Consider the following 26,081-nt stretch of genomic DNA (forward strand, 5'->3'; position numbering starts at 1 on the left):
GCTTAAAAACAATTATTTGTATACATTCAGTGAATTTCTTATTCAATCTAAAGCTACTGAATTCAGATCAATCCACTAATTACGCTTACATCCGCCTCCCTCCTTGATTGTAATTGGATACATATTACTATTAGATACTACTTAGATAGGTATTTGTGTAATGATTGGGGTGTTATTAAATAGTCCGCAATAGTGACAGTTCTGTTTTTTAAAGAGTAGAATTAAAATATGCTATTAACCTAGATTGGATAAAGTTAAAGATGGCAAAAAAAACTTCAATTTGTTGTGTCTATGAAGTTAGCACGGTAAACATTTTATTGGTTCCCAATTCATTTTTTTGTGCGGATTGTCCTTCAAAGGCACTGGTCTTTAATTTTTGTCCGTCAAATTGCTGGTGGTTAATTTTTGCCCTTCGCCTAATACCATGAGGTTTGAAATCTAGCTCAGTCAAAAAAAAAAATCGCAAGGCAGAGTTTCGTAACAAAATTAGGCCTATTCGGACAAAAGTTAGGCTTTATGGCAGAGTTATGCAAAATTCCAACTGAGTAATATATATATATTTTTTTTACCTTAAGGTAGAGTTTTATCTTATGCCCTGAAGGCAAAACTCTGTTTTAAGTAGAGTTTGCAGTCAAACTCCGCTTTAAGTAGAGTTTGAGACAAATTCTGTCTTACGGTAAAGTTTGAAACTCTACATTGCGAATTCAAACTCTATCTTCAATTTTTTTTTTACATTTTGACTGAGCAAGAATTCAACTGCAGAATCAAGAAACTTTTAGCGAAGTACAAAAATTAAAGACCACCAATTGGAGAGATAAAAATTAAAGACCACCCCAAATAAGGACAATCGTGCAAATTGCCCTTCTGAATTGTGACTATAAACTCAGCTGGAGAAACCTAAAATGACGAGCCTTGATTTGATCAATTAGAGTATACTTTAATTAGATGGTCGGTGAAAAAACATATTCCTCATCCTTTGACTTCTCCCTTTTTTTCCGCACAATTGAAAACCAAAAAGTGCAAAGAGAGAATCCACGTGTTATTATTTTTATTTTTGTTTTCTAGAAGTATTCTTCCATAGTTATTAATCTAAAAAAATAATAATCTAAAAAATAGAACGAACTTAGATCGTGTGAACATGTTGTCCTTCATATTTTATCCCGCAGTCAATGATTAATTAAGTATATCTTTAAAATTCAACAAGTTCTTCCAATAATTAACTGGGAATTGAAACAACAATTTCTAAGAGAAGAAACCCAACTTAGAGTGGAGGAGAAATAGAAATGAAATTAGAAATGTGTCTATTTTTGTTCACCAATGTACCCTGTATATAGATAATTTATAGGTTCAATGAAGGACATATCTGTTCAATTTCGCATATTTTATTAGTATATATGACCCTTTTTCACTTATTAATTATTTAATTAAGGGCTCCAGTGACATATTTAGACTAACTATTGCACGGTAGGGCATTTGTGAGCTAAACTGAGTATTAACCAAAGACATATATACTCAATTTCAAATACTTTAAGGACATATTTCGTCATTTTCCGTATAAAATTGTACTTGGTGATTTGAAAAATTGAAATACTCTTTTAAGACCATTTCAAGTAAAATAATTCTTTTCACTCACGAATCTATAACTTTGTTTCCAAATAAACTTCTTGTTTAAACATAACATTAATTTTATGACCTTTTATGCAATTTTAATTTCAAAATACTTTTTTAGACTTCAACCCAAATATCGTCAAGATGCCTACTAAAAGGAATTTTGATTTGCAAATAATGTCTTACTACAGTCAAACCTCTCTATAACAGCATGGTTGGGTCCGAAAATTTTCAGCTGTTATAGAGCATGACTGTTATACACCTATAACAGCATTGACATTTAAATAATACTTCGGTGTTATAGGCAAAAAAGATGCATAAAATCAAATTTTCATTTTTAATTGTCAAATTCGAAGCTTAATCACACTTTGTATAACGGAGGAAAATCGTTTAATGATGAAAATATATATATTCATATGATATTTTTTGTCATAAATAGTGTATTAAATGATCAAATATTTGGTCAAAATTTATACTCTTATTATTGGTAATCATAGATATTCTATTTTTATAAAGATAGTTAATTATTATATTACCAAAAAAAGAAGATAGCTGTTATATGAGGGATAATTTTACAAAGAATGTACTGCTATAAAGTTGGTTGTTGCTGTTATAGGTGAAATGCTGTTATAGAGAAGTAAAATATAATATAAAAAATTGGTTCCAAAAAATCTTAGCTGTTATAGAGAGGTGTCGTTATATGCGGGTGCTGTTATTGTATTTACAAATAATATTCGCAAATAACATACGTTCAAACTCCTTTTTTATGTGCAAAAAATTATTTCTAGAAGGTGCTCTAAGCTCAGTTGGAAAATACTTTAAAATAAAAGTATTTGAAGTAGAAATTAAAAAGGTTTATTTGAATGTCAAAAAAAAAATTGTGTTTAGAAAAGAAAAATGAAGTTTGTGAGCATAATTCGCTCAAATCACTAGTTATGCTGATAGGAGTTATATTTAGTGTATAATACACAAATTTGCAATTGCCCTTTTTTTTTTTCTTTTTCTCCTAATCATCAAGCTCTAAAGTAACAGTTGATGAACCATTTTGCTTAATTTCTCGAAAGATCTCTCTCTTTTGTTCAATTTATGCAAATTAGCTACCGGTAAGGAGTTAGGAGAGGTAGAGGTAAGAAGAACTGGGGAGGAAGCGATTAGACAGGACATAACACGGCTTCGGCTGACCGAGAATATGAACTTAGATAGTAAGACTTGAAGGTCGAGGATTAGGGTAGCAGGTTAGAAGGTAGTTGAGAATTATAACACTTTATGTGGGAGAGGTAAGGGGCTCTTCTTCTTTTATTAGTAGTATATAGTTTCGTATTTTTTCTTTTATCTGTTGTTTCATCTGTTGTGTATCTTGATATATTTTGCTGTTTTATTGGTCTTATAATCTTGTGTCGCTTACCTTTCTTTTGAGTCGAGGGTCTATTTGAAACATCTGAAATAGCATCTCTACTCCACAAGGTAGGGGTAAAGGTGAGCTGTGGACGTACATCCTCCACTCTCCGGACACCACTCTAGAATTTTGCTGGGTCTGTTGTTGTTTTTGTTTTTAGCATTTTTTACTGCTGATTACCTTTTTTTTTTGTCTTATTACTGTAGTCACTTTATAGCACGTGAGATTCAAATTTTGTTCAAAACTCAAATAAAATCTTCTCTGTTAATTTCAATCAAAACAATACAACTGCTTTAATCTGGGAATATGCTGGCTTAATTCTAAGTAAGATGGTGAATTCAGTGGCAACTTTTGGCACCATCTTGACCCAGTCATCTATCACAAAAAGCAACAAAGAAAAAGGAGAAAAATGTAGTAGAGCAAAAAAAGAACCAGTCCCAAATGGGGGGAACAATATCACTTAGAATGATTAAAACAATGAAGTTGATTTCTCCAGGGCTCTGAATTTTGTATTATGTTGCTTGTTGCATTCATCAACAGACAGGAAAATCTACTGGAGGAGCTTCCAATGATTCCAGTTCACTCACTCCGTTTTCCACGATGAACGCCATCGCCAAACCCCACGTAATGTGAACATCCAAGTGACAGTGCATTATCCACACTCCTGTTTAAGTAAAATATTGTTAAGTTTGTACCATTGAAATGTGACATTGTATAGAAAAGACAGAATCTTTTGGGATATAAGTACTTGTGTCCCTATTATTTTTCTTACCTGGATTGTCAGCAACAAATCTGATGACTGTCCATCCTTTAACGGGTACACTGGCCGTGTTTCTGAGAGGTGGATCAACTAGGTTGAATTTAGCTGTATCTCTTTTTGGATTAAAGTTACCGAAACCCTCTGCAATGATGTAAAAATCATATCCATGGAGATGAATTGGGTGGTTTTCACCTGTGAAGATGCTTGTCCCTTGTAACACAACTTGCACTTTTGCCCCATATTTCAGCTTGTATAACTTAGTTGCTCGAATAGGTGGCCATAGCGACCTGCTTACATTGCCAGTATAATCAAATTTCACAGGTGGCACAGCTGGGAAATCAGTTGAGAAAACACCAGGTATGCCTCGGTGATGTGCTTGTAGAAGAGAAAAGTTGGATGGTAGCACAAAAGATACATTGTTCATACTGGCAGCGAATCGAGTTCCATTTGGACCTTGACAGTTTCTGGAGCGTGAACCTCTTGGGCAGTTCAAGAGTCCCAGCCCAACTGTGAAGAATAGATTTTCATCTATTTCAGTGGGCACCTCGACCTTTCTTGGGCTTCTGAATTTGGTTGTGAAGGATGTAGCAGTGGCTGTGTCATTATATGCTGGTAGAGAGGGGAAAACGGGGTTGGTCTTTACACAGTTGGAAGAACAAGAAGCTGTCTTGTACTCAAGGATGGCAGTGGTTGTGGTATTATCAAAGGGGGCCCCTTGAGCGCTTGCGTAGGCACGTGCTGCCATGTAGTATCTGGCTGCTGGCTGATCAGCTTTGATCAGCACATCCGTTGTCTGGCCTGGTCCGAGCATAAGGACTGATGTTGTGAAGGGTTTAACATAAGAGGCATCTGCTCCAACAACAGTAAGCTTGTGGTTGGCCACTGTAAAGAAAAGTTGTTGATTGAGTGCAGCATTGATAACTCGAAGGAGGTTGGTTTCGCCAGAGTCCATATGGACTATGGTGGTATCTGCATAAACATGATTCTATGAAAACTTGTCCTCAACAGGTAAGATATCTAATCATAGCTTAGTCAACACTAGCATAACATTTTTTGGTGGAAATTAGTATTCGATCTTTTAAAAGTATTAGATGATTTCATTGTCTTGAGTATTTGAACAAAATCTTTTTGCTTTCTGAAGTATCTTGACTATGTGTAAAAAAGAGTTGAGATACAACCTCTATAAGTCTTCTTTTAATTTCTGAGTCAAATCTCTTGGTACACTGTATCAAATATTCTGTGAGATTAGAACTAACCTTGTTTGGAACATTTGTAGAGGTCACCTGGTTGACCATTGATGGTGTATGCATCAGATATATTAGGAGCTGCTCCTGTTCTTGTAGCTTGTCTTACAACATCAATAGGGTTCGTATCCCACCATTCACCTGATCAGCATTTCCAAAACTATCATTTCAATGAAATTTCTAAGGGGAAACAGAATATGAACAAATGCATAACTAGTATTCTCTTATAGAAATGGTCAAAGCTTCTGGCGTTAAGAGAAGGTAAGAGTAGTACCTAGAAGAATTGGTGTTTCTCTTTTGGGCTTAGGAAATGGATACTTTTCTCCTTCTTTTGGGTGGATAATTATAGCTCCATAAACAGTAGCCCTTAGCCATGAGCTGTGGGCGTGCCACCAAAGTGTCCCTTCTTGTCCTTGAATTGTGAAGCGGTAAGTATAACTCTTTCCTGGTCTAATTGGGCACTGAGTGACAAATTCTGGTCCATCTGCCCATCCTGTTCGCATTTGTCTAACTCCATGCCTTTTGAAACACAGCAAAGTGTCATAAAAAAACAGTCATATGAAATATAATGGTGTCTATTTATTGGAGTAACACATGTCAGTTCATTTAAGTTCTGCATGCATGAATTTACCAGTGAATGGTGACATTGTATCGAGCTCTATTGACAACTTTGACGACTAGAGTATCACCATTGTTTACTTCCAATGTTGGTCCAGGGAATTGTCCGTTCACAGTTATGGTATTATGGGTATTGCACAGCCTCTTCACTGGTGTTGCTTGAATCTGTTCGAGAAAAGAAAAAAAAAAAAGGGTGAGTACCGTAGAATTTATAAATGTTACGTAGCAAATAAGAAAGGGAAATCTTGGATAGCTTACAATAAAACCATGGTAGTGAGTTTTCCCGGATGCTGCATTTGCCAAGAGAAGCAAAATGCACATAAAGAAGAAAGAACACAAAGGGCTGGCAATGCTTTTGAAGGCCTCCATATTTTCCTTTTGTTCTGAAACTCTGTTTGAGTATTACTAAAGATGAAAATCAATGCTTGTTTGTGAAAGATTGTAGAGTTGAGGCTTTGTTTTTATAGGGGAAAAAGAAGAGATTGAGGTTGACAGATTAATGTTTTCAAAAGTTAGTTAAACCTTATGGAACTAATTGGTTCACCCACTTACCCTAACTGCTGAAATTTTAGTCTTTTTCTCTGAGTTGGTTATATTTTCAATCATCAACATTAACGATGTGCTGTTATCCAACAAACTGTATTTTGTTGTTATGATTATATACCACCTTTGTACGTAATAAATAAAAATTATATACCACCTATCTTCCTCTTTCACACTGACTAAAGGAAACATGAAACATCTGCACCTTAAGTGCAACCAAAACTAATGAAAACAACCAGCTTTGAGCAAAAAGGAAATTGTATGCATTTACATCTCCAAATCAAGAAAGTGATAAATTATTTCTTAAGAAAGGATAAAAACTGAAGGTTAGACTGATGAAATCAAGATTGCGTATTTGATTCATTCTTTTTTTTTTTGCAAGGGCTCAACATATTAATGCATACTGGGTCTTACGTTTACTACAATACTTCTTTTTCTTTGTTATACTCGTGAAGAAAATCTTTGGCGAAATTAAAATCCTACGTTGTGAGGGTGTGTTTGGTACAAAGGAGAATGTTTTTTCTTTTCAAGAAATTTTCTTACTTATTTTTTAGTGTTTGGCAAATAAGTACAAATTATTATCCAAAGAATATATATATAATTGCACGATATAGGCCAGTTAATGTGACAGCCTAAAAAACCAGCATTCACATTTATCTTTATACTCATTTTTTTGCCTTTATTGTATTAATTAATTAAGTAGTAAAAAAAATTAATCGACATTTCCTTTCCGAATTGTTCTGTCCAATTTTTAAGCGTCGTCTCCCAAAATCTTACTTTTCTCTCTCCTTATACAGTCAAACCTCTCTATAATTGTCATTCGTTATTACAACATTTCACTATAACGGCCTGATTTTCTCCTGAATTGATTTTTCATGTTATATTTTACTTCTCTATAACAGCATTCTGCCTATAACAGCAATGACATCTGTTACAGGGGTACACTTTTTGTAAAATTACCTCTCTATAACAACCATACTCAAATAGCGTGTAATAATATTTTGTAAAATATATTATGTGACAACAAAAGTGTCGATGAAGAGCCTCAACCTACTGCTACTTGGAGATAGAAGAGTCAAATGTTAAGTACTTAGACAGCCTTCAAGGGAAAGCTATTGAATTTCCTTTTGCTGAAAGTTTGGACAATTTTTTTCATCAGTTGAAGCGTTATATTATCACTAAGAGACTAGAATTTACGAAACAACCTACAATTGTAGAGTTCTTACGTCAAACTTGAAATATTTAAATTCTCAATTAATTTAAAATGCATATGTTCCATATATTTTAATTCTTTATATCTGTGGTACAACTAGTTATGGATTTAGTAGCAATTTATTAGTCTGGTGCACTAAGCTCCCGCTATGCGTGGGGTCCGGGGAAGGGCCGGACCACAAGGGTCTATTGTACGCAACCTTACCTTGCATTTCTGCAAGAGGTTGTTTCCACGGCTCGAACCTCTGACCTCCTGGTCACATGGCAGCAACTTTACCAGTTACGCCAAGGCTCCCCTTCAGTAGCAATTTATTAGTCTTTTCAATTTTTAATTTATGAGCTATGAAAATCAATTGAGATTTTAAAATTTACAAGTATATTGTTTTCGTTTATAGCATAAAAAGTACAAAAAGTTAATTGTTTGCGTACTTTTATTTATAATAGCTAAATGAGATCTAAATATCGAATGTCAGTATACATGCATAACAGCACCTCACTATAGCAGCCATGAAATTTTCGGACAAACGCTATCACTATTGTGAGGTTTGAGTGTAGTTATTAGTAAATTAATCCCCATCTATTCCTACTCCACATTCCCAAGTCCCTTTCCTCCATTCAATCCCATTTCTTTGAAACTTTCATATCCATCCATTTTAAATACTGATTACTTCTACTATTGTGGAATTTCTTTGCTTATACGCTGCCAATTCCTTTGTTGTTTACTGAGGATCAATATAGAATTTTCTTGCTTTTCATTTAATCTAATTATTATTTTATACCTATATTCATATTCATCTATTTCTAATGCCGATAACTTCTAATATTGTAGAGTTCCTTTGCCTATACGCTGCTATTTCCTTTGTCATTTACTGACAATCAATATAGAATTCTTTGCTCTTTATTTAACCAAATTGTTAATTATGTTTCGATTTTTAACATTACTTTGAATTTAAATTGGTATCACTATGTTGTTGTTTCAAACATGTTTTTGGAGAAGCAGTAGGTTTTTGAACGTGCTTATAATTTCCAACAATAAATGTAATAGAGTTGATGAATTACATTAGTAGTTTAATTCTCTCCTTTGCGGTCATTGACACTATTGTTTACGTAATTTTTATTTTTGTACATGTATATATTCTTATGTTTCGCTTTTAGCGCTTTCATTTTTGGGTATGATTCTGCTTTTTTAAGGAAAACAATTCCCTCTCGTGTACATGTATAGTGTCGCTCCAATACTTTCTTTTTCTCTTCAATTTATTTTATTAATTATAGGAATGATAAGAGGAACTAATGAAGGAAAATAACATATTTTTTTGTTTCTTAATCATTTTTTCCTTATAATTTATTTTAAGATTTTTATGCATAACTTACTTATGGATTTTTTTTTTTTTTTTTTTTTGGTATTTATGATAATTTGATCTCTTATGTTTCTACTACATTAACAAAAGACCATTTCATAAATTTGTGTATAGTGTACGCGGCAAAGATAAAGAATTCATTCCTTTTTATGTATAATATAATATAAATATGTATTTAGGACAAATTCTACCATCATCGAATATATAGAAGATAGAAAAAAATGATTAAAGAGTAATATTTTTATATCATTCATTATCTTTCAATTTAAGTTGGAATATCGTCAACATCTATAATTTTTACGAGAACCTGCCTTTTGTTACTTAGGATTAACTTTAAGTTGAAGTATTCTAAACATTTCTAATTTTTACAACAATATGCCGTTTGTTATTTTTAATATTCAAATATTGGAGAAGGATTTTTTGCAAGTTCAATAAGGTTATTTATGACAGCACGAGGCGCAAGCATATTTACTAGTTTATATATAATTTAGGGAAACACGTAGTGTGTCGTGTAGGGGTGGTGATCGGGGTACAAGGGCATGGGGCCAGGGTGGAGAATTAGAGAGTAGAGAAGAGACAATCGAAATGGTACTTACGGAACTTATTTTTCTTACTTTCACAAGGAAACATTATTTCCTAATTTTTAAGCTATCTATTCTTACCTTATCAAAAAAGAATTTTCTAAAAAGAAACTATTTTCCAAACAGTTAAACTGATCAAACATGAGAAAATTAGAAAATATTTACTCCATACCAAACACACCAGAAGTCCCTAAATGAGATAGTTGGATTGCTATTTGGTCACTGAATGGATGATGATCAAAATTTTCAGAAAGTGACAGTTTGGTTGTTAAAGATTATAACTAAAGTATGGTAAGAACGTAGATAGGATTAAGTCTAATAATGATGAAGTTAAAAGACTGCAAAAGTCTTCTTCTGTTTGGTTTGTCTATTAAAGTAATCCATTAAAGATTTAATTGTTATAATATAAAGCTATGAAGTAAATACACAGAAGAAATATGTAGAGAGAATATGTAGAGAGATATCAGTTTATATTACTTCTGCTCTTTCAACATTGCATTTGTGCATCCTATTTATAGAGAAACAGGACATGAGATATTTTGAGATATTTTGGGATATTTTGGGATATTTTGGATATCCACTATTTGGGATATTTTTGACACTCCCCCTTGGATATCCATTAATAGATGATGTGTCTCGTTAAAACCTTATTAGAAAAAAACCCTGTGGGAAAAAGTCCTAATGAAGGAAAAAGAGTGCGCATATCTAATAATACGCTTTGAGAGTTGCCTCATTAAAAACCTTACCAAGAAAACCCAATGGGACAAAACTTGGTTAAGGGAAAAAGAGTACAACACGTATTTCACTCCCCCTGACGAAGACCAAGATTCAGATGTCGGAGTCTTCGCATTCCAATCTTGAATATCATCTTCTCAAGAGTTGAAGTTGGCAAAGATTTAGTGAACAAATCTGCAGGATTGTCACTTGAACGGATTTGTTGCACATCAATATCACCATTCTTCTGGAGATCATGTGTGAAAAATAACTTTGGTGAAATGTGCTTTGTTCTATCTCCTTTTATGAAACCTCCTTTTAATTGAGCTATGCATGCAGCATTATCTTCATATAATACTGTGGGTATTTTTGTATCACACTTCAAGCCACATCTTTCTCTGATGAAATGTATTACTGATCTCAACCACACACATTCTCTACTTGCTTCATGAATAGCGATTATCTCAGCATGATTTGAAGAAGTAGCAACAATGGACTGCTTGGTCGATCGCCATGATATAGCAGTACCTCCGCATGTAAACAGATAGCCCGTTTGAGATCGAGCTTTATGTGGATCAGATAAATAACCTGCATCTGCATAACCAACAAGATCTGTACTACCTTTGTTAGTATAAAACAGACCCATATCGCTAGTTCCCTTCAGATATCGCAATATATGCTTAATCCCGTTCCAATGCCTCCGTGTAGGAGAAGAGCTATATCTTGCTAGCAAATTAACAAAAAATGCTATGTCAGGTCTTGTAGCATTAGCAAGATACATAAGTGCACCTATTGCACTAAGATATGGTACTTCAGGACCAAGTAGCTCTTCGTTTTCTTCCTGAGGTCGGAACGGATCTTTGCTCACTTCAAGTGAGCGAACAACCATAGTAGTACTTAAAGGATGCGAATTGTCCATGTAAAACCGATTTAAAACTTTCTCAGTATAGGCAGATTGATGGATAAAGATCCCTTTTGCGAAATGTTCAATTTGCAGACCAAGACAGAGTTTTGTCTTTCCGAGATCTTTCATCTCAAATTCTTTCTTCAAATATTCAATCGCCTTTTGGAGCTCTTCTGGAGTTCCAATGAGGTTTATGTCATCAACATAAACAGCAAGTATAATGAATCCTGATTTTGTTTTCTTAATAAAAACACATGGACAAATGACATCATTTATATATCCTTCATTTATCAAGTATTCACTTAGGCGATTATACCACATACGCCCTGATTGTTTTAAACCATATAATGATCTTTGTAATCTGATTGAATACATTTCCCGAGACTTTAAACCAAATGCTTCAGGCATTTTATATCCTTCAGGAATTTTCATATAAATTTCATTATCAAGTGAACCATAAAGATAAGCTGTAACCACATCCATAAGATGTATTTCAAGGGTTTCATAGACAGCTAAACCCATGAGGTATCGAAATGTTATAGCATCCATAACTGGTGAATATGTTTCTTCATAGTCGACGCCGGGTCTTTGAGAGAATCCTTGTGCAACAAGGCGTGCTTTGTATCGCACAATTTCATTTCTCTCATTTCTTTTCCGTACAAAGACCCATTTGTGACCAACTGGTTTTACACCATTAGGCGTTTGGACTACAGGTCCAAAAACCTCACGTTTAGCAAGTGAATTCAATTCTGATTGAATTGCTTCTTGCCATTTTGGCCAATCATATCTTCGTCGACATTCTCCGACAGATTGAGGTTCCTGATCCTCACTGCCCTTTATAATATTTAGTGCAACATTATATGCAAAAACACTATTCACCACAATTTTCGAACGATATAGTTCTTCACTCACTGAAGTCTCGGGTTTGCTGATTTCTTCAGGAATATCAGAATTAATCAGATCTTGAATCTCTTCATGAGATCCTTTCATAGTGTCATTCTGATCATTGTTTGTATTTCTTTTTCTTGGATTTTTATCCTTGGAGCCCAATGGCCTACCACGCTTCAGGCGTGGATGAGATTCAGAGGCTATGACACTAGTAGATTGTCCCTTTGGAACATCAATTCGAATAGGCACATTCTCTGCAGGGATATGCGACTTAGTTATTCTTTTCAAATCAGTAAATTCGTCTGGCATTTGATTTGCTATTTTCTGTAAGTGGATGATCTTCTGGATCTCCTGCTCACATATAGGGGTACGTGGATCAAAATGAGATAGTGATGGAACTCTCCACGCAATTTCTCTTTTGATTTCTTTTCTCTCTCCCCCTAATTGTGGAAAATTTGTTTCATCAAATCGACAATCTGCAAATCGGGCAGTGAATAAATCTCCTGTCAATGGCTCAAGATAGCGAATAATGGAGGGTGATTCAAACCCAACATATATTCCTAACCTTCTTTGGGGGCCCATCTTAGTGCGTTGTGGTGGTGCTACAGGCACATATACAGCACAGCCAAAGATTCGGAGATGAGCAATATTTGGTTCATGACCAAACACTAATTGTGACGGGGAGTATTTATTATAATGAGTCGGTCTAAGACGAACAAGAGATGCTGCATGTAAAATAGCATGACCCCAGACGGTTGTAGGCAACCGTGTTTTCATAAGTAATGGTCTTGCTATCAATTGCACACGCTTAATAAATGACTCAGCAAGGCCATTTTGGGTATGAACATGTGCTACAGGATGTTCAACCTTTATCCCAACTGATAAACAATAATCATCAAAAGCTTGGGATGTAAATTCTCCAGCATTATCAAGACGTATAGCCTTTATAGGATAATCTGGGAAGTGTGCCCTTAAGCGTATTATTTGTGCCAATAATTTCGCAAACGCCAGGTTGCGAGACGATATGAGGCACACATGAGACCATCTCGAAGACGCATCTATTATAACCATAAAATATCTGAATGACCCACAAGATGGGTGAATAGGTCCACATATATCCCCATGTATACGATCTAGAAAAGCAGGGGATTCAATGTCAACTTTCATTGGTGATGGCCTGGTTATCAATTTGCCCTGATGACAAGCGACACATGAAAACTCACTACTTTCAAGAATCTTCAGGTTCTTAAGTGGATGCCCTTTTGAATTTTCAATAATTCGTCTCATCATTATTGATCCAGGATGACCCATTCGGTCATGCCAAAGCACAAAAGTTCCTGAATCGTTAAACTTCTGGTTTACGATTGAGTGTGCTTCCATTGTACTAATTTCTGCATAGTACAGGCCAGAAGACAAAGTTGGTAATTTCTCCAAAACACATTTCTGGCCGGAGACATTCTTTGTAATGATAAGATATTCATCATTTGTTTCATTTAATGTCTCAACGTGATACCCATTACGGCGGATATCTTTGAAACTCAACAAGTTTCTTGGGGATCTAGAAGAGAATAGTGCATCTTCTATAACAAGTTTCGTCCCCTTAGGTAGAAATATAGTAGCTCTTCCGGAGCCTTCAATTAATTTCGAATTGCCAGAAATTGTATTAATATTTCCCCTTTTTCTACGCAATTGAGAAAAGTATTTCTCATCTTTGAATATAGCATGCGTTGTTCCACTATCAATCACACAAATATCTTCATGATTTGTCATTGATCCAAATAATATTTGAGGATTTTCCATATATTCTTCAAAACGAAAAAATAGGCAAAGTAAACATCGAAGTAGATATTTTGATTAGACAAAGTATTACACACACTTTATTACTTATATATGGAAACATAACCACATTAGCTAATACAAATGACATGTATGAAATATCTAAGTTAATACAGATCCATCACCGATCAGATGATCTATTTTTCCTTCAGGGATTTCAAAGAAATCTGCCACATCTAAATGCATAGGCTCAACATTATCTTCAGAAATAAAATTTGCTTCGGCATCATTTTCTGCCCTTTTGAGGGAGGCTTGATATAGATCAACAAGGTGCTTTGGCGTACGACAGGTACGTGCCCAGTGCCCTTTTCCTCCACATCGAAAGCAATTATTTTCTGAATTTTTCTTTTGCACAACATCATGCTTTTCATCCTTCCTTTTACACTGCTGGTGGTGAAGGGTATTATATGGTGCATAACGAGAATCATGATTAAAATTCCTTCCTCGACCACGACCATGACCACGACTGGGGCCACGACCTCTTCCACGCCTAGAATGGCGAAAATTTGCCTCATTCACTTCAGGGAATGGGGCAGTACCAGTGGGTCGGCTTTCATGATTTTTCATCAGTAATTCATTATGTTGTTCAGCCACTAAAAGATGTGAGATTAGTTCAGCATATTTCTTGAACTTCATCTCTCGGTATTGCTGCTGCAGGAGCATACTCGAGGCAGGAAAAGTGGAGAATGTTTTCTCCAGCATATCATCATCAGTAATATTTTCACCACATAATTTCAATTGAGAAATAATTTTAAACATTGCAGAATTATATGCCTTAACAGATTTAAAGTCTTGGAACCTTAAATGGAGCCAATCAAAACGTGCTTGTGGAAGTATGACCATCTTCAGGTGATCATATCTATCTTTCAGATCATTCCACAGCGTAAGAGGATCTTTAACCGTGAGATATTCCATTTTCAAATTCTCATCAAGATGACGGCGGAGGAATATCATTGCCTTAGCACGGTTTTGGTTTGATGCCTCATTTTTATCTTTGATGGTGTCTTCCAGACCCATCGCATTAAGGTGAATCTCGGCATCAAGAATCCAAGACATATATCTATTACCGGATATATCTAAGGCTACAAATTCACATTTAGTAAGATTTGCCATTAGTAAAGGAAAACGAAGAAATCAATACCTTCGAGGTTTTGAAGTATTTGCTCGAGATAACAGAGTCTCGTGCTGATAACGTGTTATAATATAAAGCTATGAAGTAAATACACAGAAGAAATATGTAGAGAGAATATGTAGAGAGATATCAGTTTATATTACTTCTGCTCTTTCAACATTGCATTTGTGCATCCTATTTATAGAGAAACAGGACATGAGATATTTTGAGATATTTTGGGATATTTTGGGATATTTTGGATATCCACTATTTGGGATATTTTTGACATTAATCCATTAATTGGTTTGTATTCTAATAAGTTCGAGAAAATGACCAAAATCATACATTATGTTTTGGTTTGGATCAAAATCATACATATTCTTTCACATGGAGCACTAATAGTACATTATGTTTGCATAAGTGGTGCACTTTTAGTCAAACTCCCAAATATTTTTTTAGAAATTTAACGGAAAAGAACAAAAATGCCCCTAACCTTTTAGAAAAGGTATAAAAATACCCTTTATTCATCTATTTGCTAAAACTACCCCTCAATTCAACTTTTTGGCTCATTTATTCCCCTTGACTAACGGACAACACTAATTTTTTTTAAAAAAATATTTAAATTGCACATGACATTTTATTACTGAAAATTTGATTTATTTTTTTAAAAAGAAATCTGAAAAATCATTATTTGTAGAATAAGGAAAAATAATTTTTCAACATCTGTTTCTTTAAAAAACAAATGTAGTAAGCCTTTTATATATATGAAAAAAAAAAACATAATTGAATTTTCATTAAAACATGTGGAATTTTTTTAAATTTGGAAAAAAAAAATTAACGAGTAAAACCTTGACTAACGAACAACACTAATTTTTTTTTCTTTTCAAAATGTGAATAACTGGATTTTTATAAAAATCTGAAAAAATTAAAATTTTTATGGAAAAACTGTGTTTAAAAAAAAAAACCAGAAAACTATCTTTTTTTTAAATCTAGAAGAAAATTATGGAGTATTAGTTTTTCACATTTTACTAAAAAAAACAATCAATTTTTCAGATTTAAAAATTGAATTTTCTAAAAAAAATGGGGTTTCCACCCGTTAAAAAAAAGTTTTCCAAATTTAAAAAAATTCCACATGTTTTAATGAAAATCCAATTCTGTTTTTTTTTTATATATATAAAAGGCTTACTACATTTGTTTTTTAAAGAAACGGGTGTTGAAAAATTATTTTTCCTTATTCTACAAATAACGATTTTTCAGATTTCTTTTTAAAAAAATAAATCAATTTTTCAGTAATAAAATGTCATGTGCAATTTAAATATTTTTTTAAAAAAAATTAGTGTTGTCCGTTAGTCAAGGGGAATAAATGAGCCAAAAAGTTGAATTGAAGGGTAGTTTTAGTAAAATAGATGAATAAAAGGTATTTTTATACCTTTTCTAAAAGTTCAGGGGCATTTTTGTTCTTTTCCGTTAAATTTCTAAAAAAATATTTGGGAGTTTGACTAAAAGTGCAACACTTATGCAAACATAATGTACTATTAGTGCTCCATATGAAAGAATATGTATGATTTTGATCCAAACCCAAACATAATGTATGATTTTGATCCTTTTCTCCGATAAGTTCTGTTAGAGAAACCTACAAAAAAAAAAAAATGATTTGATCATTGATGTCCTTAAGTAGGTGGTCTGTCAAAAGACACAATCTACTCCTCCTCCTACAACCCCCCTGCCTTGACTTCTTGTCTTTCTTTTTCATTTTGAACCCATTTAAAAAGAAGGAAGAAAGACGTACTTACGTACGCTATGTTAGTAATGCACGTGTTACTATTTTATTCTTTTTCTTTCTAGAGAGGTAGGTCTTCCTTAGTTGAATTGACAATAACATTTGTAATTTGAAAATATGTAGCAAAAATGTGCACGGCAGGGATGTCATCATTTGATAAATACATCGAATTACCTTATTGAAACTGAAAATTTTGATGTTTCAATATTTAGTACTCCCTCCGTCTCAATATATACGAAACTCTTTTCTTTTTAGGCAGTCCCAAAAAGAATGACTACTTTCTATATTCAGTAAAAATTCAATTTTAAATTTACTTTTTTACCTAGCCACACAATTTTTTATGATTTGTTTTAAATCACAAATCTCAAAAATCTTCCTTCAAATAAAATGGGAAGGAGGGAGTCCGATATACGGTATGCATTACAATTCTTTTGATATTTGGTATGACATTTAGTATTTATAAAATACAGAAATACTGAAAACCGCATGAAAATATTTAATTACATATACAATTATATATGATTAATGGTTATTGTGATAATAATGGGTGATAGTGATGATTCTAAATGATGGCTAGTGATGGTAACAAATGACTGTGATAATTGGTGATAGCAGTGGTTGTGGCTGAGAATAATGGTTATAGCCTTATAGGTGGTGAGTGGTGGTAGTTGATAATGGTGGGTGATTGTAGCTATGATGGTTGTCAATCAAAGTGAATGAACTAATGGTAATGTTATCTTTACATAAATTCTTGGATGAATAACATCTTAATGATATTTAAAATTTGTTCTAAATCTTATCATTCAAATCTATTTAGATCTATTAAGTTATTGTAAAATTTTTAAAAACAAAACTCATTTAATGATTGAGATTTGACTAAGATTAACATAAACAAATGAGTCCATAAATTGGTAAATGTAATTTTTTGGTAGGATATCTTTATCTTGTAAGATTAAGTTTCTGCTTCTCCACAGCAGAAAAGTTACTTTTGGTGCCGTTCAAAAGCACTTTTTATTTTTAGCCAAATACCTCAAATCTCCACAAAAGAAAATACTTTTTCAGAGAAAACAAATATTATTTATTTTATTTACATTGTCAATGTATATAACTACACATAAAAATAAAAGGTGCTTTAGATATCAAAAGGCAAGAAGTGTGGTAGATGAGTTACTGCTTTTAAGAAATTCAACGAGTTAAAAACCCAAAACGTAACAAATCAATCAAATTGTTAATACTTTAAGCATAGTAGTTATAGTAGAATTTGATGGAACATCTTGAAAATCTTTTATAAGCCCTGTCAAGATGCGTTTTTTTCTTCCACTTTTGTTTACTTGAAAGCTCATATTTGCAGTTAGTTACAAATGGTTGTTAAATTATTTCTCTATTTAGGTGTTCAAACCGAGGAATTAGGTTACTAATCCTTGCGTAAAAACTCAAATATAAAGAGCACTGTAATCGTCACCCTCTATAGTTAATATCGTAATTAAACAGGAATGAATGCGAATAATTGCAGAGATTAACGACCATGGCAGCTAATTAGCTGTTTTTATTCATGGATGTTGCAATCAGAGGCGAAGCTAGCATTTGAGGTCACTGGTGGTTTCGAACTCACATCTCGGGAAAAGAGATAGCTTCACTAGCCTCTACTTTGGCATTGAACCATCCGCTTATTTGTGTATGTGGGTTCGGTATATGATATCTACCTTTATTAAGATTTTCTAGTACAAATACGGGGTCTACGCAAAAACTATTGGGTTCAACCGAACCCCTCTTGACACTGTAGCTCTTCCCCTGGTTGCAGTTGTATGGAGACGCTGTTGTTTTACCCAAAAGTACATTTTCCAGGCCACTATTTAAATTGTCCTTATTTTAAAAAGGTGTGCAAATATAATCCTTGAAAAATTATATTTTTGGAAAATTTAGACACGGGTTTAATGTTTGCTCATATATTGCTCAATTTGACAGATAAAACGTTAGGCTATCATCTTAACTTATAAATTTTAAACCGTTGTCTAATGTTTTCGTGCAAGATTTTCGATTTTCTCAAAAAAAATCTTTAAACCGTGGTCTAAAAAATTCATAAATTGCAGGAGAAATAAAAAATGAATCACTTATTAAAACAATATTCTCAAAAAGGGGCAACTGGAGAATTCTTTTGCTGAAGACCCTACCAGGAAAGATCGGCCTTTCCTAATAATGAGCATCATTGCAAGAACATTACTGGTGGGGGGGTTTACATGTGATGAAAGGGTTCAATTAAATTATCCTTGTTAAAAATTATGTTGAGCAAAAGGGTAAATACAATTATATACATTGTTAAATCAAAAGGTAGAGATAAGATTTGTGTACACCCACCCTCTCAGATCCTGGTTGTGGATCACACTGGGTATGTGGTTGTAAATAGATTGTTAAATGCCTATGACGTAAAGAAACTTTTAGTATAGCGGAAAAAGTTGTTTAAAAATCGCTCTAGGCGGCAGGTTTGAATCCTAGGTCTAGTATACTCACATTCTTTGAATCCCTTTATTAGAATTTCTAGCTCCGCCACTAATGGCATGCACCAACTCTATCTAAACTCCATACTTTAAATATGGACTCTTCTTATTTTTTTTATAAACCTGCTGACAAAGACTACATATGCCACTGATTAAAGGACTCACAAGAATGTGGAACTTCCGTATAACAGTGGCCTGGCGGTCAATTCAGCAACTTCTCAATGAACTTGAAAGTAAAAAAAAAAAAAAACACAATTAATCGTTTCAAGGGATTGGGCTAAGTATCACTTAATCAGGTATAGCAAGTAGTAAAATTTAAGTGAAAATTCACGGGTACCCTATTTGAACACCGCTGTTTAGCTTGTATCCAGTTTTGATAAACATAGACATGAGGTGTTTAAAGTATCATATGGCTGAAGTTCTGACAAAAATTCCTAAACTTTAGCCATATGAAACTTCAACACCGCATGACTGAAGTTCTTCCGAAGTGAACAAACGTACAAAAAGTTATAAACTTAAGGCACAACTTAAACGGTATTACCAAAATCGGGTATCCATGTACTTACCTAAAATTTAAGATCAAATACCGATATAAGTTCTCCACTAGGCAATTTAGCCTATATGGGAATTTAAGTCAGTGGGTAGATGATTTAAAGTCTCTGTATCTAGTGAACGAAACTCATCTAAGGTTGTGTTCTTGGAGCAAAAGGGGATGATACTTAGAAGAATTCTACTATGCTTAAACACCAAAACAATGTAGCATAGTTGCATTTAAAGACACTTGAAACAGACCTAATACTCTAGCAATGAAATTCAAGAATGAAAGAATCATGGCAACTAACACCTAACATCTCAAAATACTTTATCAAAAAACAATCTAGTGACTTGCCGAGGGAGCTGCAGTTGGCGTTTCACGCCTAATGTCTTCCAGTTGCTGGAGAACTTGTTGAACTTCTGGTCGAGCTGATGGCGACGGATCAACACAGTGCAAAGCCAATTTCAGTGTACTTAACATTTCATCACCAAATATGGATGCATCTCTCATTAGTTCCAAATCAAACACCTCATTTGTTCCCTCTTCTTTTACAATCGATGCCACCCTTTTAGGCAAATCCACACCATTCGTTACCTCTCCTGGAGACTTACCAGTTAGGATTTCCAGTATAATGACTCCAAGGCTGTAGACATCCGTCTTCACATTGGCTTTCTTGAGCTTATTAAGTTCAGGTGCGCAATAGCCTAGTACCCCTGCTGTGGCAATTACATTTGAATTTGCAGCAGCGGTCACTAGGCGAGAAAGGCCATAATCTGCAATTTTTGCATCTGTGTTTTCATCAAGCAGAACATTGCTCGACGTAAGATTCCCATGAATGATGTTGGCATTAGTGTGAAGGTACAGCAATCCCCTCGTCGTCCCTTTTGCTATTCTCATCCTTGTTGGCCAATCAACTGGTGTATCCGGGCCGTGAGCTGCAACAAAAACAATAAGCTATATTACCCCCCTGCCATACCAATTTCCTATCCCTTTTCTGTTGGGGTAATTGCATTTTGGACTTCTCAAAAAAAAAAAAAAAACAATAGCCAGCAAATGTATAGGTTTTGTATATTAAGTGTCAATATACATATAATATACATAATCAGTGTATATGTTTTTGAACAATTTGGATAGTGCCTGTAATTAATTTCGCCAGCCAAAAATGAAAAAAACCCTTTTCTGTTTTTGAGATGCTTCAAACTGTTACATCATTCTATCATTGATAAGATCAATCTATACAGTCTTCCCAATTTCAAAAAATAAAAGATAATGGAAATCTGTTTTCTGCTTACCATGAAGAAAAGTTGCCAGACTTCCATTAGGCATGTAGTCGAAAATAAGAAGTTTCTCTCCTTTTGTTCCTAAGTAATAAGCCCTAAGAGCCAGAAGATTAGGATGCCTTATCTTTCCAAGAACATTGACTTCTCTCTCAAATTCCCTCTGACCTTTTGTAATCTTTTCCCTCAATCTTTTCACTGCAACTTGATTTCCATCTTCTAATGTGGTTTTATACACCGTACCGTAAGTGCTCTTTCCCAATACATCAGCAGTAGCACATAAAAGATCATCTGCACTGAACATCATACCTCCACCAAAATGGACAAGTTTTCCTCCTGTATTATCTCCTGCTGCTTCGACCTCTCCAACAGTCGGATGAATATCCTTTACATCATTTGCTGCTTTGGCTTCCGCTCGTTTCTTGATCAAGCAGCAAAGGAGAATGCAACAGACTAGAAACACAATTATTATGAGAGACCCTACTATTATGATAATAACGTCTTTAATACTTCGTTTGCAACCTCCTGCAGAAGGCGTAACAGGACATGGATTTGAAGTATTATAGCCACATAACTGAACATTACCCACAAAGGCGCTTGTATTGAATTCCTTAGCAAGATGAGTAGGAACAGGACCAGACAGAGAGTTATATGAAACATTGAAGGACTTAAGATTTGGTAAATCATCAACAGACACCGGGATTTCTCCGGTTAGATTGTTATGAGACAAATCTATCTGGCTTAAAGCGGAAATGTACCCGATGGTAGCTGGAATAACACCTCTAAACTGGTTATCCCTGAAATTGAGAACAGACAATTTTCGCACTTTGTTTATATCTAATGGGATTTCACCATCAAGATTGTTACTTTCCAAGTTGACAACCACGAGGGAGGATAAATTGGAGAAACTTTCTGGCAAACTCCCATTAATAGCATTATAAGATAAATCAAGTGTTCTAAGCATAGTGAGCTTTCCAATCTCATTTGGGATTACACCAGTAATATGATTATGACTAAGTGAAATCTCAAGAAGCTCATTCAACTTTCCCAAAGAAACAGGAATGCCACCAGAGAAAAAGTTATGGTCAAGTGTCAAAGATTGTAATTTTCCACCCCAAGAATCTGGTATAGAACCTGAGAGATTATTATATTGTAAATCAAGAAAGATTAAAGAAGGTGACTGAGTGAAACTTTGAGGGATTGAACCAGACAATGAATTGTAACTCAAATTAAGCCTATAAAGCTTAGTTGAATTAACAAGACTAATTGGTATTGTACCAGATAAAGAATTATTACTAAGCTCAAGTGTTTGAAGTAATGGACATAAACCAAGTGAACCAGGAATAGAACCAGAAAACCTGTTATTATAAAGCTGAACACCTCTTAAACTAGGCAAAAAACCCAAAGAAGTAGGAACTAAACCACCAATATCATTATCATGTAGACTAAGTTTCCTCAAACCTTGCAACTGACCAACTTTTTCAGTTAATCTTCCACTTAATCCTTTTAATGGAAGCTTAATAACAATAACTTGACCTTGAGCACATTTAATACCAATCCAACTACCAGAACAAGCTCCATTGCTGTTATTCCAGCTTTTTAAGTACCCTTTTGGATCAACTAATTCATGTTTAAGTGCTTCAAGGGCTTGAAAATTTGCTTCAGTGATAATTATACCATCCCAGTTATCTTGGCCTAAAGCTAACTGAGTTCTTGAAAATATCAGCTGCAAGAACAAGAAAATTTGGACAAATGGTATCCCTTTTTCCTTCTTTTTATCACAACAAATGTGCCTCCCAGCTTCTTTTGGAGTTAAAAACTTGAAAAAAACAAATGGATGTGAGTAAAAACAACTAAAATCTTGATCTTCCATTATCACTGAAATTATTTCTTAAGAACACACACTGAGAAAAAAGAAAAAAAAAAAGATTTTCTTTATCTTCCCCTCACATACTTTCTCTCTCTCTTTTGTTAAGTGGTACTTCCTCTGTTTCTTTGTTTTTCCTTTTATACTGGCTTTATTTCTATTTCAATTTACGTGGCATTGGTAGTTTTTCGATATTTAAATTATATAAATTTTAGCTAATATTTAAAAAAAAAAATTATATCATGACACAAAAAGAATTGCAAGTTATTTCATATAGTTATAAATATTTAAATTTAAATTTTAAAATATTAAATTAATCTCTAATTTAATTTAGCTTCAAACAATAGTTAATTTGACTTTCAAGAAGCGAGACTTTGAATCTTATTATTTTAAACTCATCACGTAATATGTTTGATTGTATTAACTTACTAAATATAAAAAAAAAATATTTTGAGATAAATAAAAAAAAAAAAATAAGACACTTGAAATAAATCGGAGCGAGTATTGGGCAGGGACAGTCTTTTACACACACCACAAGAAGGGTAATTTGTATTTTGTGGGTTGCAATAAGTGCGGTTCTTGGAAGGAAGCACGTGGAGAGGAGCACATAGTGCTAAAATGGAGGAATCTACACTAAGTTCTTTTTTCTTTTTTCTGGGGAACATGATAATTGTGTCTGTCAGATATCACTAGACTTTGAAGGCTGCTTGCTATATGTGTTGCTCTAAAGGCACTTTAAGCTTTTACTAGTGTATTGGCCTTTGGCTTTTTGCCGATGGTGGATATTGGATAGAGCTTAATGTGTTTTGGAATCTGTTTTCAGTTTTCACCATGAGTTTAACTTCAACTGCCTAGAGTGGCTTAGAGTTGTGGTAGAATGAATAGAATTCCTCATATTTATTAATAGAGGTCTTCTAGGAGAAAAAAAAATTGAGTAGAGTGTTTCCTCCTTTAGTGAATGAGCCTTACACCACACAATGGTGCTCCAACATGCATATCAGCCACCAAATGAAAATTAACAAACTTTTATACACTATAAGTATGCTAATTTTTAACATTATTAAATTATTTTTAAAAGTAATTGCTGATGGTTACTTAAAATAAGTGTGAGTCATTTTTTGAATAGCAAAAGCATAATTACGTAATAGAAGTACTTAAAAAGACAATTACAGGTAACCTATTGTTAGAAATTTGGGAGAGCGAGACAACACAAATAATACTCAAAACTCACTAGAAAAGAAATGGAGGAAAAATGATTTTTTATGCAACTTGACTTAATTCAAATGGTTAGATTACATGACTATTTATAGGTGAATTCATCCATGTATCTAGCCTAGCATACATGTATCACTATTAATAATTTCACACTTCACATCCTCCAAGTACATGAATAAGAACTCACTAGACTAATCTAGAATTTTCCACCAATTCATGTATCTCCTAATACATTAATCTACTAGTTCATGAACTAAATTAAATATAATGTGAACAAATTAAATAGTGTGAACAAGTTAATTTTTCCAACATTCCCCCTTAAACTTGATTCACTACTCCAAGAGTCATCCGCAACTTCTGAAAAATATCAATCTTCAACGGCTTGGTGAAAATGTCCGCAACTTGGTCTTGAGATTTCACAAACTCAAGCTCTACCTCCTTCTTCGATATGCAATCTCTAATGAAATGATACTTAGTATAAATATGTTTGCTCCTTTCATGAAACACCGGGTTCTTAGCCAACGCAATGGCCGATTTGTTATCAATACAAATCTTAGTTGCATCTTCTTATGGTTGGTGAAGTTCTTTCAACAAGCTCCTTAGCCAGATTGCATGACGAACACAAGAAGAAGCTGCTACATACTCTACTTCACAAAGTCACAATTGGTTGCTTCTTGGAATTCCATGTAAATGCGGAATTTCCAAAAAGGAAAACAAACCCGGTAGTACTTTTCCGGTCATCAACATCACCAGCCCAATCACTATCACAATAGCCAACAAGTTTGAAGTCTTTAGAAGATGAATAAAAAATTTCATAATCAAGTGTACCTTTGATGTATCGGAGTATTCTTTTGGCTGCTTTTAAATGAGAAGCTGTTGGAGTTTCCATAAAGCGACTGGCAAGTCCAACACCAAAAAGAATATCGGGTCTTGTACAAGTTAAATACCTTAAGCTTCCAGCAAGACTCTTGAAATATGTGGGATTGATATTTTCTCCATCTTCACGCTTGGATAGTTTAACTCCACAATCCAGGGGGGTGCTAACAGGCTTGCAATTCTCCATCTCAAATTTCTTGAGAATCTCCTTTGCATATTCTCCTTGAGAAATAAAGATGCCATCATTCTTCTGCTCCACTTTAATGCCAAGATAGTATGACATTAGGCCAATGTCCATCATCTCAAATTCTCTTGTCATTGATTTCTTGAATTCTTCAAACATCTTTGGATTATTTCCTGTCAAGATCAAATCATCCACATACAAACAAACATGTAATGTGTCACCATATTCATTAATTTTTACATAAAGTGCATGCTCATGTGGACACTTTGAAAAACCATTTGCTTGGAAATATTTGTCAATTCTACAATTCCAAGCCCGTGGAGCTTGTTTCAAGCCATAAAGAGCCTTCTTCAATTTCAGCACTTTATCTTCATCTCCTTCAACCTTATAGCCCAAAGGTTGATCAATGTATACTTCTTCCTCCAAAATCCCATTCAAGAAAGCCGACTTCACATCCATTTGATGGATTTTCCATTGGTTCTGAGCTGCCAAAGAAATAATCAAGCAGATTGTCTCCAAACGAGCAACTGGTGCAAACACCTCATCATAATCAACACCGGCCTTTTTCTTGTACCCCTTTGCTACCAATCTTGCTTTGTACCTCTCTATTTCTCTTTTGGAATTTTTCTTTAGCTTGTAAACCCATTTGACTCCAATGGTGCTTTTTCCTTTCAGAAGTTTTGCCAACTCCGAAGTGTCATTCTTCTTGATTGCCCTGATTTCTTCATCCATCACATCTCTCCATTTTGGATTACCGGCAACATCTTCATAACTTATAGGCTCGCTGTCCACCAATAAACAAAAGTGAGTTAAATCTCTTAAATCTTCTATTACTTCTTCCGTTGCGTCATACAAGTCTTGAAGACTTCTAGACTTTCGAGGTACACTGTTTGAACTTGATTCCCTAACTTCTTGAACTTGCGGTGGAGGTGTTGTAGGTGGTGTAGTAGGCTGCTCCATAACTTCTTCATCATGTTCATCATCAGCGAATGGACTAAAAGAGTAATCTTGCTCTTTAAATTTCCATTCCCAAGCACTATCTTCATCAACTTCAACATCTCTGCTTATGGTAACCTTGC

General features: G+C 34.2%; 2 protein-coding genes across 2 annotated transcripts; both read right to left on the reverse strand.

The window, feature by feature from the left end:
- Window positions 1-3,236: 3,236 nt before the first annotated feature.
- LOC132640424 (laccase-12-like) lies at window positions 3,237-6,071 on the reverse strand. The gene is made up of 6 exons (XM_060357014.1): window positions 5,885-6,071; window positions 5,640-5,791; window positions 5,283-5,527; window positions 5,021-5,149; window positions 3,777-4,733; window positions 3,237-3,668 (listed from the first exon to the last, which is right to left on the reverse strand). Exons 1-6 carry the CDS (start codon window positions 5,993-5,995, stop codon window positions 3,538-3,540), a joined length of 1,725 nt encoding a protein of 574 aa, XP_060212997.1. The 5' UTR covers window positions 5,996-6,071; the 3' UTR covers window positions 3,237-3,537.
- Window positions 6,072-19,761: 13,690 nt separating this feature from the next.
- Window positions 19,762-22,840, reverse strand: LOC132640425 (probably inactive leucine-rich repeat receptor-like protein kinase IMK2). The gene is made up of 2 exons (XM_060357015.1): window positions 20,876-22,840; window positions 19,762-20,518 (listed from the first exon to the last, which is right to left on the reverse strand). Exons 1-2 carry the CDS (start codon window positions 22,731-22,733, stop codon window positions 19,926-19,928), a joined length of 2,451 nt encoding a protein of 816 aa, XP_060212998.1. The 5' UTR covers window positions 22,734-22,840; the 3' UTR covers window positions 19,762-19,925.
- Window positions 22,841-26,081: the final 3,241 nt, after the last annotated feature.

This window comes from Lycium barbarum, chromosome 5, assembly GCF_019175385.1.
Source record: "Lycium barbarum isolate Lr01 chromosome 5, ASM1917538v2, whole genome shotgun sequence".
Classification (NCBI taxonomy): domain Eukaryota; kingdom Viridiplantae; phylum Streptophyta; class Magnoliopsida; order Solanales; family Solanaceae; genus Lycium; species Lycium barbarum.